The sequence below is a fragment of the Orbicella faveolata genome, unplaced genomic scaffold (genome assembly GCF_042242905.1).
Source record: "Orbicella faveolata isolate gen_17 unplaced genomic scaffold, um_ofav_v1 contig_47, whole genome shotgun sequence".
Classification (NCBI taxonomy): Eukaryota; Metazoa; Cnidaria; class Anthozoa; order Scleractinia; family Merulinidae; genus Orbicella; species Orbicella faveolata.
This window is the reverse complement of record NW_028301577.1, coordinates 1,815,613-1,833,214: the sequence shown is the minus strand read 5'-3', so window position 1 is coordinate 1,833,214 and position 17,602 is coordinate 1,815,613. Positions and strand designations below refer to the sequence as shown.

At 38.7% G+C, this 17,602-nt stretch overlaps 3 protein-coding genes across 3 annotated transcripts; 1 reads left to right on the top strand and 2 right to left on the bottom strand.

The window, feature by feature from the left end:
- Positions 1–654: 654 nt before the first annotated feature.
- Positions 655–4,556, bottom strand: LOC110056904 (guanine nucleotide-binding protein subunit beta-like protein 1). The gene is made up of 9 exons (XM_020763476.2): positions 4,430–4,556; positions 4,186–4,308; positions 3,775–3,890; positions 3,475–3,521; positions 2,738–2,807; positions 1,957–2,100; positions 1,775–1,863; positions 1,197–1,303; positions 655–826 (listed from the first exon to the last, which is right to left on the bottom strand). Exons 1-9 carry the CDS (start codon positions 4,543–4,545, stop codon positions 655–657), a joined length of 984 nt encoding a protein of 327 aa, XP_020619135.2. The 5' UTR covers positions 4,546–4,556.
- Positions 4,557–4,609: 53 nt separating this feature from the next.
- Positions 4,610–14,142, top strand: LOC110056882 (microprocessor complex subunit DGCR8-like). Its single transcript, XM_020763434.2, has 9 exons — positions 4,610–5,409; positions 6,605–6,747; positions 9,589–10,620; positions 10,966–11,066; positions 11,457–11,556; positions 11,858–11,914; positions 13,099–13,176; positions 13,636–13,749; positions 13,850–14,142. The coding sequence occupies exons 1-9, from the start codon at positions 5,100–5,102 to the stop codon at positions 13,916–13,918; spliced, it is 2,004 nt and encodes a 667-aa protein (XP_020619093.2). The 5' UTR covers positions 4,610–5,099; the 3' UTR covers positions 13,919–14,142.
- LOC110056941 (galanin receptor 2a-like) lies at positions 13,800–17,539 on the bottom strand. Its single transcript, XM_020763505.2, has 3 exons — positions 17,429–17,539; positions 16,245–16,471; positions 13,800–15,608 (listed from the first exon to the last, which is right to left on the bottom strand). Exons 2-3 carry the CDS (start codon positions 16,468–16,470, stop codon positions 14,824–14,826), a joined length of 1,011 nt encoding a protein of 336 aa, XP_020619164.2. The 5' UTR covers position 16,471; positions 17,429–17,539; the 3' UTR covers positions 13,800–14,823.
- Between the last annotated feature and the right edge of the window lie 63 nt (positions 17,540–17,602).

The window sequence follows — 17,602 nt, the reverse complement described above, 5'->3', positions numbered from 1 at the left end:
TTACTCCTCGAGTTCTCAAAGAGCCTTGGTCAGAGATCTATCGCTTTGCAACTACTGCATGTACGTCTACCGAACATAAAACTTACAACTTTTTTACCGTGACTGTTTGGGGAGACGATTAGATTTACATTAAAAATATCCAATAGTGGTCAAGATATCAGTAAAATATAACGGAATAATGGACCAATAGCATAAAAGAACCCGCTGAGCAGAGTCAACAGAGAAGATGGCACACTACCGTATGGTGGCAACTAAGCTTTTAAACGTTTATCTTAACAGACTGGAAATATAAAGACATTAATCGAGTCGGAACTTTCATCTTCGGGGTCAACCGCATTTTGAACGAGTAATTCAATAATTAGGAGTCACGAAGCACGGCTTTAGAACTTTCCCGCTTCGCATTAAACGCTTTAGACTGTTCAGGGAACCAACAAACAATTTCCTTTTAATCATGATTTGTCATGAGACACTATCTTGAATTCTTTCTCTTTGGTCCGTTAGATCGCTCCATCATTTTCTTTCGCGAGTTTGGGGGATTTTCGCTTCTCACAAAATTCTCTGAGACCAGTAATCTTTCAGCATCAACACAACTGTTACTGAACAGGGCCTGTCAACTAACCTTGTTCAAGGCCTTGCGTGAGTGCTCACTGCGGTCTATTTGTCATTGTACAAAGACCACAAAGTAATCCTCGCATCTTTTCCACCAGCAGCTAACAGCTGTCCATGGCTTGACAAGTTTTCTGAAAAATCCACCGCGTTGACAGTATCTGCATGATAACTGAGGTACACCAGGGGTGTGAGTTTTCTCCAGTTGTATATTCTCAACCTGAAAATAGCAAACATCAAAAACGCTTTATAAGTTTATAGTACGTCTTTGAAGCTCTTCTTTAATGCGACCACAAAGTTGGCTTAATTCCGAATCAAATGCTATCTACCGCTGACAAAACTGGACAGCAGGCCCCCAAAGATGGAAACCTCTTAACAACAAAGCAAAGAATTTGAATGATCGGGGCAGTAAGGCAGGAGCAGGGCATTCGAATTTTTGTCACCCTTGTAATAATTGCGACAGGGCTGGCAAATGTAACGCTACAGGTTATCCTACCTCCATCACCCCATTACTCCCATCCCCCACCCCGCCCCATATGCTTGAGGAGTCCCCTGAACTAGTTGAAAAGTCATTGAAACCTACACCTTACCTCCCATCCCATCCACCAGTAGCTAATATTCTACAATCTTTTCGAATCTTGACTGAGGCAACGCCAGGGTTCTTAAGCTCAATCTGCCTGTCCACTGACAAGGTGTACTATAATGGAGAATGAAGGCAAACAGTCCCAAGATAAGTATACAAACTTTTCTGCCTAATTATATGTTTCTTTTCGTTTTTTTTTTTTCCTTTTCATTTACATTTTCACTACATTAGGGAAAGTTGCAATTTTTAACTCAAAGCATCTATTAGCGGTAGGGAGGGACAATGTTTCCTTCGTTTTTTTGAGAGGAAAAATTGTAAGTTGATTGCATGTATTTCAGCTGACTCATCCTTGACTTCAAACTCGTTTACACATGCTTTGTAACAGTTTTTCCTGTTTTACGAAACTGGATCATTGGATATTGGAATTCAAGAGTTTTGACTGGCTTAGCTATCATGATATATCAAAAGCTTCTGCTGGTTCTATTTTTTTATCAAGTCACAGAGGCACAGGTGTTTTCTTACAGAGTGTTTTCTAAGTAATACATTGTTTTACATGACTAAGTAAGGTTCTTGGTATAAACATACTTCAGGAGTTATTGATGACACACATAATTTGTTGTCTGCCGAGCCTGAGACTATTTGTAGCTTCTCTTTGTCTACATCCATACAGAGAACTGAAATGACCAGAAGCAAAACAAAAATAAGATAAAGGTGGAACAACATTCAGTGCAGGGTTAGATTATTAGTTACGAATCAACAGGAAAAACCTGATTCAGAGTGAGCAGGACTTCTAGTCAAGACTTTTGCCGCCATAATATCCCACAACACAAGCTGGCCATTTTCATAGCCTGCGATCAACAGAGGCTTGTCTGTTGTTGGACTGGTGATCATGGATAAACACATGCACATTCCTGACAAAAGAGAAAAAAATGTTATAATAATAATGATATAGGAAACGTTGAAAAGTGTAGAAGAGGCTCTGTTTTGTGTTTTACATCAGTTCAATACCAAATCTCCAAGATTGTCTGGGAGTCTCCCTGATACAGAAAAGAATCTCCCAGTCTCCCGTATAGGTCACCAAATTTCCCAAGTATGAAAGAAAGTGCTCAAAGTACATTTTTCACACTTCTTTTGGCCTATAATTTTTGGCATTTCTTGGAAAGAAATTAGGAACATTTGATACATTTTTGTGGTTTAATGAATTAAGCTCTACTTTTAAGAACATTTTTAGGGTCTAGAAGGTAAAATTGACTTTCTCCTGAAGTTAAAATTTCTAGGTAGGTATCTCTGGTTTTGCTTCGAAATGACAAGCAGTGAATAACTACCATAAGTCACTACCATAAAATTAGTTGTAAAATAAAAATAACAAAGGGTATATCAAGAGCTATAAAGCAAAATCTATTCACGAAAAAACATTGCAGGACATGGAGCTTAGTTGTACATATTGACTGTTAGTCTGACCGATTACTTAACAGTGCAAATTTGCTACGAGTGATCATTAAATCATAAACTGTCAATTTTGTTTATGACGTAGGTATCTGTACTTACCCAGTGACTTTTCATTTTCAGGTTTCAGAGAAAACAGAATTTCTTTAGAGTCTAAATCAAGAATATTAACCTGAAAATTAAGATCCAAGGTCTTTAATGGCAGCAATTAAAAGGTATTGTAAAAATTAAGAGAGTCATAAGTCACAACATCCAGCAGAAATCTTATATCTGTTCCTCTAAATGAAACTAATGCCTTATTTTCTAGATATTCCCAAAGAGCTAGCATCACAAATGCACAACAAGAAACTCCCAGAGTTCACAGATTCCACAACCAGACAAAGCGCATTCTTCTATGAACTGTTAAACTCTGGAACTCATTAGAATCACCGCTTAAGTTGACAGTCCTTCACTAAAGGAGTTCAAACATTCTAAGAAAACATTAATCTCCAAATTTCTATCTAGAGTTTTAAACACACTGATCTATTTCATAAATGTAAATGGATGAATTAAGTATGTATCTATGTATCTATGTATCACTGACTAAGTTACCAAGTCTTTTAAAATAATTTCTTTGTTGATTATTGTTTTGGATGCATGTTATTGTATTTCCCTTATTACTTGAGTTATATTATGACTCCATTACTTTTTCATGCATGTAACCAAGTGCAGCCCAATATTTATGGGGGTAAGACTTTCTTTGTCCAGAGGCATCCATATCAACATTGAAGAAGGTAAAGGAGTCATCAGAACAACTGTTACAAGGATTACTATTGTGGCATCAGGTATTGATTCATCACCTGGGATTGATTAGAAGCAAGTAGAGCAATCCAGTGTGACTCATATCCTATTGAAAATAAAATACTTTTAATGTTGACATATCACCTGGCCTAGAAATAAATCTGGAAAACAAAACTCAGTCACTGTCAAACTTTTTTCTTCCAGATATATTATATGGTATTTAACCAATTAATATACTGTTCATATAATGTTTTTTAGGTACAATGAAATATGTAATTTATAAGGCATCATCTGTTGTTAAGTCAAGAAGAAAGTTCTAAAATTAAAGTTGAAGTCATCATTGAATTAATTTCAGATACCTCTTGGCAAAATACAAAACTGACAAAATCCAAGGAAAGGTGCCGTTATACTGTTCACCACTTCAGCTCTTCCTTCAGAACACTGCCATGTTCTTACATACCCATCACGGCCATGACTATAACAATAATATATCATGCCAATTAAGAAAGAAACAGGGCCCTCCTAAAAATCAAAATTGATGGGTGTGGATCCCTCCATAAAAATAATTATACACAGTGATTACTTTGGTTGTGTGTGCATGTGTGTGCGTCTGTTTGTTTTTGTTTTTTTTTTGTTTTTTGACACTCGGTTGAAAGCCACTCTAACTGAGGTTGTTATCATGTTATCAGACCCCCACCTAGTTGTGAGATAGGTCGAGGAGGGAATGGAATTAAACTGACTTTTACAAAACGCTTTATTATGCAGTGTACCTGATAACTCTTCCACAAGGATGAAAGTCTGCAGCAAGGATCCCTTGTCCATCATGACCATCCAAAGTCATCTCTGTTCTTTTAGTCTTAAGATTCCACAGGTTCACAGTTCCCTTTACAGACCTGGTAAATTCAAGCGTTGTTGTAAATAATGTCAATATAGATTCTCTCTTCTATTTTTCTCTTTTCACTTTTGATAGGAAGCAGGCTTTATCAAGCCAAATGAGATGTTCACGTTACATACCCAGAAAGTAAAAGCCCGTCTTCTCTTACAGACCTCGGTGCAAACTTGAGGACATTTATAGCTGCTTCTGTTCCACGTAACACATATATTGGGTCCGGGGGACTTCTGCTTGCCATGTTTTTTGCATGTTTTCCACAGCTGTTCTTATCACAGTGTGCGGTAAGGTTGTTCTCTCCCAGGCGTTACTAACTCCTGCTCAGGGAGATTGGAAATAGTTTTTAGCTAACACCGCTGGCCAAAGTGTTTTTACTGTTGGCGCAAACAAAATGGTGGGTAGGGGGTCGGGTAGTATACTGACTTTGTCCAGGTGGGATTTCTGAACTTTTCTTCACTAGAATTTTTCTTTATTTCTTATTTATTTTTTCTTTTAAGCAGTGATATTTAATTCTCGTTTTCTCTAAGCCTTGAATTCGATTTAATTTTTGGTCAAGTGTAGAAAAAACGGTCGCAGGTGTGACGCCATGTGCGTTTTACATGCAAACGAAATTGGTTTTGTTTTCTTTTGGCGTCATCGGTAACAGTTAGTTAGTCAATACCGTCAACTTTTTTCATATAAATTGTGACACATCTAGTATAATTTGAAAGCTATCGGCCGAAACAAAAGTTTTCCTAAAGCTCAAGGTACAAGCCAAAATTAAATATAAGCTTACAAAAGCTTAGTACGGCGAATATGCAAGATGATGGGGAAGAGCTATGCGCTTCTGGTTTGGGTGCTTTGCGTCCTTCGTCAGCTTCAACAACTGAAGAATCACTCGAAACAACGACGCTTCAAGATGAAAGAGCGCCTTTGAAAAGGAAGTCCGATGAAGACCTAGGGAGCGACCAAAAACGTCGGCTAGTAACAGAGGAAACTGAAAGCAGTGACAAAGCTATTTGGACGCAGAATGATGAGATGCAAAACACAGAGTCGCATGGAGAAAACGGCAGTGAAGGAAACGAACTTGGCGAGCCTTCGGAACCAGAGCGTCGAGTTATTATAAGTACGTTGTTTCTTTATTCCCTCTCATCATAATTTAAACCCGTTGATATTTATTGTTTTTAAATATAAAATTGAGAGAATCCGTGCGTGGACGCAGAACAAAGACGTACCTGTAGGAAAGGTATCCACTTGTTGGACAAGGTGTTAATAAGTGACTGGGAGGACATCTTAGAGCCATTGTAGACAACTTTATCAAATGGGACTTTGTAGCTCAGGCTAAATGTATTGTGTAAAAATTGTGTACCGCACAGCAAGAAATTATAAGATTATGTTAGGTTAAAACCCTGAAATAATCTTAGTCTTGTTATGCTATTTAAATGTGTAGCAAATACATGTAGTAGGTTTAGATGAATACAGCAAACAATTTGTTGTGGGGATCATCTGTAGATTTGCAATGACCTTTCTGCATGCAGGAGAGCTATACTGTCGAAATTGACCTGTGGTTTGTGACAGCTTAGCTAAGTCTTTCGCCTACATAGGTTTCAGCAAGCCTAGTGGTATATGGCTCCCACTTTTAAAATTACTGAGTTAAATTAGGTAGGTCAGTTACACAGATGTTCAAAAATGTATAATTTTTAAAAGAAGACCATTTAAATTTTTTAGAAACTACACTAAAATTTGCATCAAAGAGATGGCAATGATGTGACCGTGTCAGTCAAGACCACAGGTGTCAGCATAATAATGGTTTCTTGTAAGGAAAAAGGAAAAAAATTGTCTTTTTAACATGCATAACAGAAGTGAAAATTAGTCTTTTGCTAGAAAAATCTAACGATTTAGGATTATAAGATTTTTTACCCGAGTTTAAAGTTTAGCTGAGTTTGTATGGAGCAAGCTGCTGGATATTATCTACATTTTCTGAGAAGGCTAAATTGGTAATTGGCCCAAGCTTGATTTGTACAAATAAAAGGAGGATATATTAAAAACATTTTATAACCATGCAAGATATATGTCAAACTACTGTTGTTAAGTGTTTTGACTTGCAGTGGTCCATAAAATGACAAAATGAAAACAGTCATATTATTATATTATGTGTTAAGTATTATTCTGTGCAGAAAACAGCCACCAATTATCATTAACATGTCTTGTGCAAAAACATTAGCCAGCTTAATTTTAACACCCTGACTGGGTATTGTGAACTACAGTATTATCCAGCATTATTTGAATGTTATTTTTGTTCTTGGTTTTCATCCTTTTAGTGAAGGGTAATCTGCCAAAGCTGGCTTTACCAGATGGCTGGATAGCGCTAAATCACCGGAGTGGTGGAATCATCTACCTCCATAAACCAACAAGGGTCTGTACTTGGTCCCGTCCCTATCACATTGGAGGTGGAAGTGTTAGGGTAACTTTATTCTTTCTTTTAAATGGTTTAGTTTGAAGTCAAAGTTCTTACCACATGTCCCTTTTGTTTCTCCACTCTTTCAGAAGGCCTGTTTAAGCCAAAGAATTTAGCTAATTGTAAAGGGATGTAGTCAGTTTCCTTCAACATCCTTGAGGGGGGAGGAAGTGGAGTCAGTCACATATTCCACTGCATCAATCATCAGTACTTCTCAATAATTATTACTGCATAATTATTATGCAGCTTTTTTTCTCCATCCCCAACATTTGCATGAATATTAAAAACTCAAATTTATCTTTAACACATCTGTAATCCACAGATCACTGATATTCTATGTTCCTGTAATGCAACTTTGAAGTTAGTAGCTGAACTATTTAGTGGGTCCCAACAATTAACTGTATTGAGGTTCATCCCTGTTTTCAATTCAGCTTTTTCTTCAGCTGAGAATTTTTGTGCGTAATTTAATGCCAGTGAAGTTCAAAACACATGAATAAACATATAACTGGCAGGTGGCAAAAAATTGCAGTTGGGATTGACAAATGGATAAATAGTTCACTTATAAATTTGATCCTCTTGACACCCAATATGTCACACCCTATGTGGACTAAGCTATGAAAGATCATCATGATGAAAATTTGATCTGCACATGGATGTCTAGACATAGCATTCCACTAATGAAGAAATGGATTGAATATAACAAAAACTGTGGTATACTTCAGTCACTTGATCATTGCAGTGCATTTGGAACCAGGGGGGCTACTCCCAAGGTATGTGCAGCCCCAAAGGGTATGTTTTTTTGCCGTTTTAGTCAGAGATAGGGTATTGATTTTAGCCATTTTGGTCTCAAATAGGGTATGGTTTTGCACTCTAGTCTTGAATTGGATATGTTTTATAGAAGAAGTTATCCTACCTTATAAAAGCATGTAAACATTGCCTTTAAGCCTTAAATATTGGTCTGAACTAGGAAACTAATTACAAGGAAGTCTGAAACAGGGTATTGTTTTAAGGGTCAGGTTTTAAATAGGGTAGGGAAAATCACAGATTTTGGTCTTATATAGGGTTAGGGTTTTGGGAAACAGCCTGCACACCCCCACCCAATATTTCTGGGAATTCCTCTCACCCCCCCCCCCCACTGGGGGGGAGGATGCTCAGGAGACAAATACGTACTACATGTAATTTACCCTTAGCATCCCATAATAGCTATTTGAAACAATGGAATTCAAAATGGCAGCCATACTGGTAAAAAGGTCAATTCTGCTTGGCACCCCTCTTTCTTATCCTTGGCAATTACTTTGTGTTGTTCTGGACTCCACCTCATTTCAAGTCCTCAACCTTAGCTGGGACTCCCAGAAATATATACTTGTAGCTATATGAGCCACTTAAAGTATTTTCAGGAAAAATATATTAGGAATTTTCTAGGCTGGAAAAAGGGGCACTAGATCTAATGCAGACAGCATATGTACAGGAGTGGAAGAAATGTATGCTGAATGTGACAAGATTTGTCATTATTAATTAAGTTTATACCCACCTTTCACTTTTCTGCATCTTGCGCTTGCCTTAAAATTGCCACTGGTAGGCCTTTACTGCCTACGGGTAGCATTTTTGGTCACATGCAAGGAGCAAATATGGAGTGAGATGGGTATGCATAGGACTTGTAACCAGTTACAAGGCAGGTTAGAAAAGATAACTGGACCTACACAAAGAAGTCACATTTCTGGCCTCAGTTGTACAAAAAATGGCTAAAGTTATCAACTAGGTAAATCACTATTGAGTGAACAGTGTATTTGGTTCATTTGTCCTACGAATATTGATTTATCTGGTTGGTAGTTTATCAATCCATTGTACAAATATTTGGATGCACATGCAGATGAGATTAATTTGGGTTTTCAGGAGATTGTTACATTTGGTTAATGTAAGGTGCTAGGAAAAACAAAGATTAATGGCAGGAAGTTGGAAGAGTTTTTGTGTGCAGGCATTCGGTAGAAATTGCAGCCTTTAAAGGAGCTCAGTCACGGTTTGCGCATATTGAAAAGTTTAGCCTCAATTTTTTTAATTTGTCGTTTGTAATCCGTGTTAATCTTCTCCGTCCTTAGCCATACTTGTTTCTTTATGGTGTATCATTATCTCTAAAGTGTTTTTCTATCTTATTAAACTGTTATTTTCAGGTTTCCTACCATTTAGAGGTAATTTTGTACGTGGCCAAAATAACTCAAAATAGTGTGACTGAGCCCCTCTAAGCTGAATATACATGTACATATAAAACCATTGACTGAAAGTGGCAATGTGTTGCAAGGATAAATAAGCAAAGTTGAAAATCATAGCTGCTTTTTCACTTTTCCACGTAAGCAGACCTTGTTTATTCTACCTTTGTAATAGTTAGATGGTTGTTTTTGGTTCATTCAAACATACACTGAAATTTAATTCAAGTAAATGTTCACATAACTCCCACACAACACAAGTGTAGGGAATGTGGATAGATGGTAAGTTTTAATGGAGACTTTAGGAGTAAGTTTCCTCTGCATTTTATTTTTCCTCTACAATATACATTGAGGAAAAAGCTAATCAGGAGGTAGGGGAGTTTCCCTTTCTTTACTGGTGCATTACAATGTATTGTCAGTTATTAGGGACCTTGAGATAGCAGTAGATCAACTAAAAGTGGGACTAAAAGTTTAGTCCAGTTACCTTTCTACAAGCTGTACCCGTTGCTGTCACTGATCAGGTGAATTAGGAGAATATCTGCCCAAGATTGATGTAAAATGTGGTAATCAAAACCATTAATACAAGGTTTCAGTCCCATACACTAAGTCCAATCTAAGGTGGCTATTCCATGCTGTTAACTTTCAGAAACATGATGTACCACTGGCTGCCATTCCTTGTCTTCACCAGAAGAGAGCATTATCCATGGAAAAAGAGAAAACTAGCAGTACAATTTTAGAGGATACCAACTTGCGTTCCAATCTTGTAAACCAGGGAGGTTCAATTTTGAATACACTGAATACTATGAGTGAGGAAAATACTGCAAAAACAATTCCAAATGAGAGTTCCATTACAGAAAACGTCTCTGTTGGAGAGGGACATAAGAGAAGTGGACTGGATGTAATAATGAGCGTAACTGATACAGACAACGTGACAGAGAGAAATGGCGTGACAGAGAGGAATGGCGTGACAGAGAAGACTGATATGACAGCTAGGGATGAGGAAATAGTGCAAAATGGTCTGATGGATCTCGTGACAGCAAGTGGTGATATTACCGACAGATGTGATGTGACTGACCAAAGTAGCATAACACAACACCCACAAGTTGTAGAGAATTATAACTTTTCTGAAAGTAGCGAAAGTTCTGATGAAAGGGCTGCTTCAAAACAAAAGTCTGGTGTTAACGGCAGTAGCAGTACTACATTAGAGTTAGTAGATGCTGGAGATCTAGGCATGTACTTGTCAAGTATTTGGGAATTTCAATCTCTTACCTCAGACCAAGAACGATATGCTGTGATTGCCCAGCCACAAGTTGTTGATGATCTTGAGCTGCCACCATCATTAGAATGCCAGCCACACCCCGTAAAATGTTCAGAAGACAAGAGGCAGACAGGCAAAGATTGTCTGCTGAATGCTGGCGGAAAAACCCCGGTAGCAATTTTACATGAGTACTGTCAGCGTGTGTTGAAGACAAAACCAGCTTACCTGTCCAGCGAATGTGAGAATGCGGACACACCATTTATGGCAGAGGTCCAGATAGGTGAAATCAAATATGGATCAGGAATCGGCTCCAGTAAGAAACTCGCTCGACAAATTGCTGCTGAATCCGCGCTGGAAGTGTTGTTACCTGGGGTTTACACCAAAATACGGGATTATCAGATTTCAGAAGCCGAGCTAGAGGTAGAGTTTAATGAGCATGTGATTCCTCTGTTAAATTTGTTTTTGTTGTTCGCCCTTTTCACGTGTGGGCTTTACACACTTGTTGACTGGGTTGAGATACCACTGAAAACCGTTGATTTCATCGGAAATGATAGAGTAATTCCAAGCATTTTCTTGATAACATTGCAAGATCGGGAAAAATGTTTAGAGGACAGAAGTTCTTCTAAACGAAACAACTGAATAATTAATGTTCCCTGCAAATGCATCTCCACTTCTCGACCCTGTCTTAAACGTGTCTTGGTAATCCTCTGTTTTTTCACTTGTTTCCTATTGTTTATTTATTAATTTCCTTATTCGTGTTTTCAGTTTTTTGACAAAGTAGACATCTTGGACCATAGGCTTCCTGATTTTTGTTCAAAGACAACCCTGCCAAATCCCTCGCAGATCCTTGAGGAGTGTCTAAAGAGGTTAGATTTTCTTGATACATTCCAGAGTGGAGGAACTGAAATGAGTGCTGGATTTTTTATTTGTTTTTCATTCTGTTACTCCTTCCAAACAGTGACAGAATGGCATAAAAGAAAGCTGCATCGATTTTGTTTCTACTTACCTGGAAAAGCACCGGAGTGCTGTGTTTTACAAAGTATATGTGGAAAATATTGGCAGAATAAGTAAATTGTCGCGATACAAGTTGAAGCTTGGTAACCCGCCGTAGCGTATTTGTAGAGTCGACGACTCGATCTTTAGGTTACCATTTAGTTGTCTGACCGTTTTACTTACCTCCTGACGGAGCACAACCATTGCTCTTGTCTGAAGTTAATATTTTTTTAGTCCTGATTTGTGTCTTCGTTGTGCTGCAGAAATCAAGGCATCTGTTCGTCTCCGATCCAGTTCAAGACCGTATGCGGACAGGACAGAAGTCTGTCATTTCAAATCACATGCGGCAAACACTCCGCTACGGTTAGAAGAAGGTCTTGTTGGTTTGTAAAAACACAGGCAGTGAACGGTTCCTCTAGCTTTCCTTGTTTTGACTTTGTTTTATGATTTTTTTTTTTAGCTCAATTACCACTAAAGGAAAAACCTAGTTCGATCAACATGTGCAACTATAGCTCGTTTCGAAACGGTTTTTTTATTCCGGTTATAATCCTCCTGGGATTTTACGAAGTTATAAAAGCCCAGGGCTTATAAGCGGCAGTTTACGGTATATGCTATAGTTAGAATATGCGATTTGTAACCTCAGTTTTGTATTTTCATTTTACAGGGTCCTTGTAAAAACAAGCGACTTGGCAAGCAGCTGGCTTCACAACAGATCTTAAAGGTGATTCATTGTGTAAATACTTAACAAACTAAGATGTATAGTGTTGCACGAGCAGAGGGAAAATAGTTAAACTTCCAGCTTTTTTGTCTCGAAAACACCAACTTGTGGGTGAAGTCGAAGCTGAGTTAGTGTTATTAGTTTATCACTGAGAAGCTTATCATTTGCTGAGAATCAAAAATTAACCGTTAGCAAAATGTCCAAAACTTGGTTCATGCAGTGCCTCAGTAGTCAGATATGACTGAAATTTGAAAGGCGAGAAACTGCATATAACCTAAGGGACTCTGGGAATAAATTCAATGTTCCATTGCCGTCCACAAACTATTTCAAAAATAGCTTCAGCTGCAGTGGCGCCATTCTCTGGAACGGACTTCCTTGTGACTTAAGCCGGAAGCAGAGTCTCTTGGACAATAGACCATATTCATATTCTCGGTATCGGACTGGAACTAGCTTGCAAGCGAGGCTAATGCGGAGAGTCTTTTCAAATGCAAATGACTTTGATCTCTTTTTAATGATATTCCCCTGCAAGAGCCTCCATTGCACGCTAGTTCCAGTCCAATACCGGGAATACGAATATGACCTATTCAAACGCCTACTCAAAAGAGAACGGTAAGACAAGGTATTTGTGTAAAGCAGCTTTTTATTAAAATATTTTTCATTACATTAGTTATTGAGTATAAGGTAGAGTTGCCACTAGTCGACCTCATGAGTTTCAGGGTAGAATAGCTAAACTTTTCTGAATGTCTAGGTCCTAAAGCTGACGAATTTTTAACCGTGGTTAAAGATTATCTCTCCGGCTATCTATCTTTATGCTGGGGTGGTCGTGAGTCTGAGTAAGCACAAGTTCATTCGCGTTTGGATCTTTACTGTTTGTTGGGCCTCGATTTTATATCACATTGCTCAATTTGTCGTGATCATGTGAATGTCGAATTGAGAGCTTCACAACTGAAAAAATGCCCTTCCGCATGTTGTCGGCATTGCAAGTTGAAAAGCGTTATGGTGATTCTCACCACACTCGTGTTGCAAGGTGATGCATCATCATGTGCGAAGAGTTCAACTTTGGACAACTTGCAACAACACGCAGGGGCTAATACAGTACACGCATCGTCAACTTCTTTGTTGAACTTTGTACCATGAACACTCTTGCTGCCCTAGCTGTTCTTGTAATACTGTTATGTCTTTTGTAGAAACTCCATCCTCATCTTGAAAAGTGGGGAGCACTGATGCGAATCTATTGTGACAGACCTTCAGGCTCTATTAAAAAGGTAATTACTCTTGTAAGGTCACTGTATTTCGTTCACATGCAGCTCGGTTGTAGCTCAACACAGAGGGAAAGTTGGTCACGACTCAGTCCGTAATTATTTATTTATTTATTTTTTCTAATGCGCTGCCTAAATTTCTGTCAGAATTTACTTTCGTATAGACTACCATGTTCAATTTTAACACCACCGCAGGACCTCATTATACTAATCCCGTAGGAAATAATGCTGTGATCTGAAGTGTGTTGCACCAGAAAAGTTAGACTGAACCGCTCCGTAATAACACCTGCGTTTTAGTCAATGGGGGGCGAAACGAAGAGACCCTGGAAGCGAATTACCTCCCAGTCAGTAATTAACGCGCGTATTTTCAATAGGTTCACCAAAATCTTGTCACCATTCTCCTCTGTCCCTCGCGCTCATTTGATTTCTAATCTATTTTGTCTGTTTCGTTTTGTTTTGTGGTAGTACAAGCAAGTTGACAGTACATCTCACAGCGAGCGAGAAGATGGGTCTGATATGAACCAGGATATCGACTTGTTGGAGCGTCTCAAAATCGAAATGAGAAAGCTTCATTCTGAGGTTTGTATTGTAAAATGTTTGTTAACTTTAACCGCATACTCAAACACAGGTTTTCGGTTTTAGTTCTCGTTAATGTTTATTGGTTTGTTTTCATTTGCAGGTTAAGAATACCAAAACTATGAAAACCAGAAACCACTCGGCAGAGCCAGTCTTTACTGTGGACATGTAAACTTAATTGAATGTCACATAGCCCTTGTCAACGATTACTGTGATCACAAACAAAGTTTGTGACAAAGCTATGAAATAGCTGCTGTCATAAATATAAAATTAGTTTTCTCAAAAACGCAATTGTCGTACCATAACATTTATAATAGCAAAGCTACTTGTACGGAATACTATCAGTAAAATTTTTAAATATAATTTTATAATAATAAACAAATGCAAGACCAGTAAGCTCTGGGCGTTCATAGTGTTGTTTGCACCCTTTTCACCAGTTTTATGAGAGTTCAGATGTAATGTTCGTCTTGATTTATTCGGTACGTTTCCCAGTTGCCAGTAGGTTTGTGTGGTAACATAATAGCCTTACATTTCAAACAAAAAAATACTCAGAAAAATCCCAATGGAAATCTGTTCCAAGAAACAGACGAGTCGTGAGGACACGCCTATGAATGAAACAATATGATATGCATATAGTTATAACGAGAATCCGGAGTTTACATTTGCGTTGGCGTCCGAAAATAAACACTTCTTCTCGTAGGTCAAGCAGAAACCCCATCTGAGACTGGCGTCACTACTAGATTACTCTCTGTTTGTCGCTCCCCTCGTAAAAAACACAACGAGGAGAAGAAAGCACCCTGGGAAGGAGGTTTCCTTGCTCACTAGGGAGAGCTGACGTCACAATCTTCAGCCGGAGTGTTAGCGCCATTTCTGATTGGACGCTTGACCCAGGACCTTTTACCACTGCTCAGTCAAACGTCCCTTAAACCCAAGAATATGGCATCTCACGGGGCGACAATGCAGTGGCGTAGGAGGCTCGCATGCAGTTGACGTTTTTCTGGCAATAATCCACAATCACCAACTGTGTCCATAGAACTGTCGATTCAAATCAGACACCATTTTACATATATTGTACATTCAAAAGGTAGTTGCATCATTCCCCTGATCGTTGTTCGCTTCAGTTGTGCCTGAGAATCCTATTCTGTAAGGTGTCTCGTTGACTTTCTTGCCAGAGTTGTCTACAGCGCGCACCCTGTTTCTATAGCAACAGAGCATGTTCCGTATACCCCTCCTGAACCCATCCATGTACCAAGTGTACAAAAGTGGGTCAGCGGTTGCGTTAAGAAGTATTAACAAAACAGTGATGATATAAGTTGTTGAGCCGTAATGAAATCCAGGAGAGAAAAATATCAGTAAATACAGCACATAGTTAGGAGACCAACACAAAGTATGTACTAATGTTACAATAATCAGCATGACGGTAACACGTTTGCGTGATTTGAGTCGAGCAAGCTGAACTGAACTTGTTATGGCATCTTCATTGCGCCACAGTTTATAAATGATTTTTAAATACAACAGTGACATAGTGATTATAGGAACCAAGCAATTTACCGCGAAAACAAATGCAACGTGGGTTTGTTGAGGATACCATTTGGCCCAGTCTTCCACACAGAAGTCTTTTCCTGGGACGTAAACCATGGCAGACATACTTGGCCCTGACAACAGACATGCGAAACCCCAAGATAACGCCATTATACAAAGAACGCGTTTGGTATTTAACCGGAAGTTAGTTCTGAAAGGATGCACGATGGCAAAATAACGTGCAGTAGCAATGGCGATCAGTAAGATCCCGGATGAAGCCGCACTTAACCAGATGAAGACGCCACCGGTGATGAACTTGCAAAGAAAGTTCCCGGATGTACCTATGGTGACAAATAGATACCTCAATTACGCGACTGGGCTTTAGTTTTAAAAAAGAGTAAAATTTGTGTTAAAAAGTTTATGCGCCCGATATGGGACTTGAACTCATGACCCTCAGATTAAAAGTCTAAGGCTCTACCGACTGAGCTAACCGGGCTCAGATGGGGCTGCCATGGATAATTTTTTATTATGTGGTTTTGTTTTCAATCCACTGACTACCAAGTACATACGCTGTGGCCTGAGTAAAGGGACAAGGTTCTCTCTTGGCACAGTAAATTTGAGACACTGCCATGCTGCAGTTATTTCTATACGTCATCAGAATGGTATTTATCCTCGCTAATCTAACTCGTGTTGTTACGTATAACATCTTTCCCTGACAAAATTCCACGCGAATTTCTCGGATGTACAAGACGACAGAAGAAATTTATAGGCTTGTGGATATGATTTTCCTTACTTGAAATCTTTGCCGTTCAGACAATGTTGTCACTCTTAACTTATCTGCTGTACTACAAAATAGACAACTGCTTTGGCTTTTTTCTGTCCGGCGTTTGCCCAGGTCTTGACTGTGAATCAATTTCGGTGAGAATCAGCCGTGACGGAATAGAGGCCTAGGAACTAAACAAGCATCATGCACTAACCTGTCGGGTGATCAAAGGCGTGGTTAAACACGTGTCTAGGCAACATAAATAGACCAATCACAATGTCCGCTGCAGCAAGGTTCACCAGAAGATAGTTCATGGGTCTCCTCATCTGCTTACTGCGATAAACAACCAGGCAAACCAATACATTGCCAATGATGTCAATCACAATCAGGAATGAAAACAGCACGGACAGCAGGATGTCGGCGATGGAAACTGAACCCATTCTACAGACCACAAATTAAACATTTTAAACGTGGCATTATCGGGTTCTTACTTAGTGGAAGTAAAGGGTAGGGTACTTTTGCGGCAAGATCTTGTTTAGTTTACGATAACGGGCATATATTTAAAGACCTCGCCTAATCGCCTTCATTGTGATTTCAATCCCTGCAGCACACCGTGAGGAACAGACATTTGAGATGTTCTTGTTACATTGTTTTTCTTTTTCGAAACCTGGGGTTTTGAGAAGCCCTGCTCAAACTGAAACCATCGTCACGGTTTTAAAATACAAGATCAGCTGCAACATGCAGCAGAAAGTAACATTTCGAGTTAAACTACTTTTCTCAGTTCACATATGTTTATTACATTTGAACCACCACTATAACCCTCCTGACTAAGGAACTGTACTGCACATCTGAAAGCATTAATTTTATTTTTGGAATTAAGCCGACTAAGCCACAAAATAGAAAAGGTGCAATCAACTCTGATGTTTACACAGGAGCTAAGCTGAGGATACCTGCAGCACTGCAAATACCCTGAAGTAAACAAAACTTCCCGGATAAAATGTAAGAAAGCCTGTATATAATATTGTTTTTGTTTTGACTTAGAACCCCATTGAATGAAATAAAGCAAGGCCCATTTACTTGTCTTAGCGAAACCAAAAACCAAACGAAATTACCAAAAGATTGTACATGGAGTGACATCGCTAAAAACGAGGTAATTAAAACAGCCGATGACAGACAACGAAAAAAAAACCGTGTGACTTCAGTTCTAAAGAGTAAGCTGCAAAATCTTCATTAACTTCGAGACGTATTGAATAACACTAGAAATGGAAATTTTCGGTTCCTTACAGATCTACCAAATTCTTAGTTTTAAAATCCTCGAATACGCTTTTACCCAGTAAAACGTGAAAGGTCATTTAAGCTCTGTAAAGCACATTTGTGATGGTAAATTTAATTGCTCACCTTCATCAGATCGACAGTAGAAATGGATCTGGCTCAATTGCTTCCAATTTTTCGACAAGAACTTTGCTTTAGTCTTTCGTGAGTCAGTTGGCTCACAGAGGTTCCCGTCACTAATGGTAATTGCTAAGGTTTAATGCGACAAACTTTGAGCAAATACGAAATTATTTGGGAGTT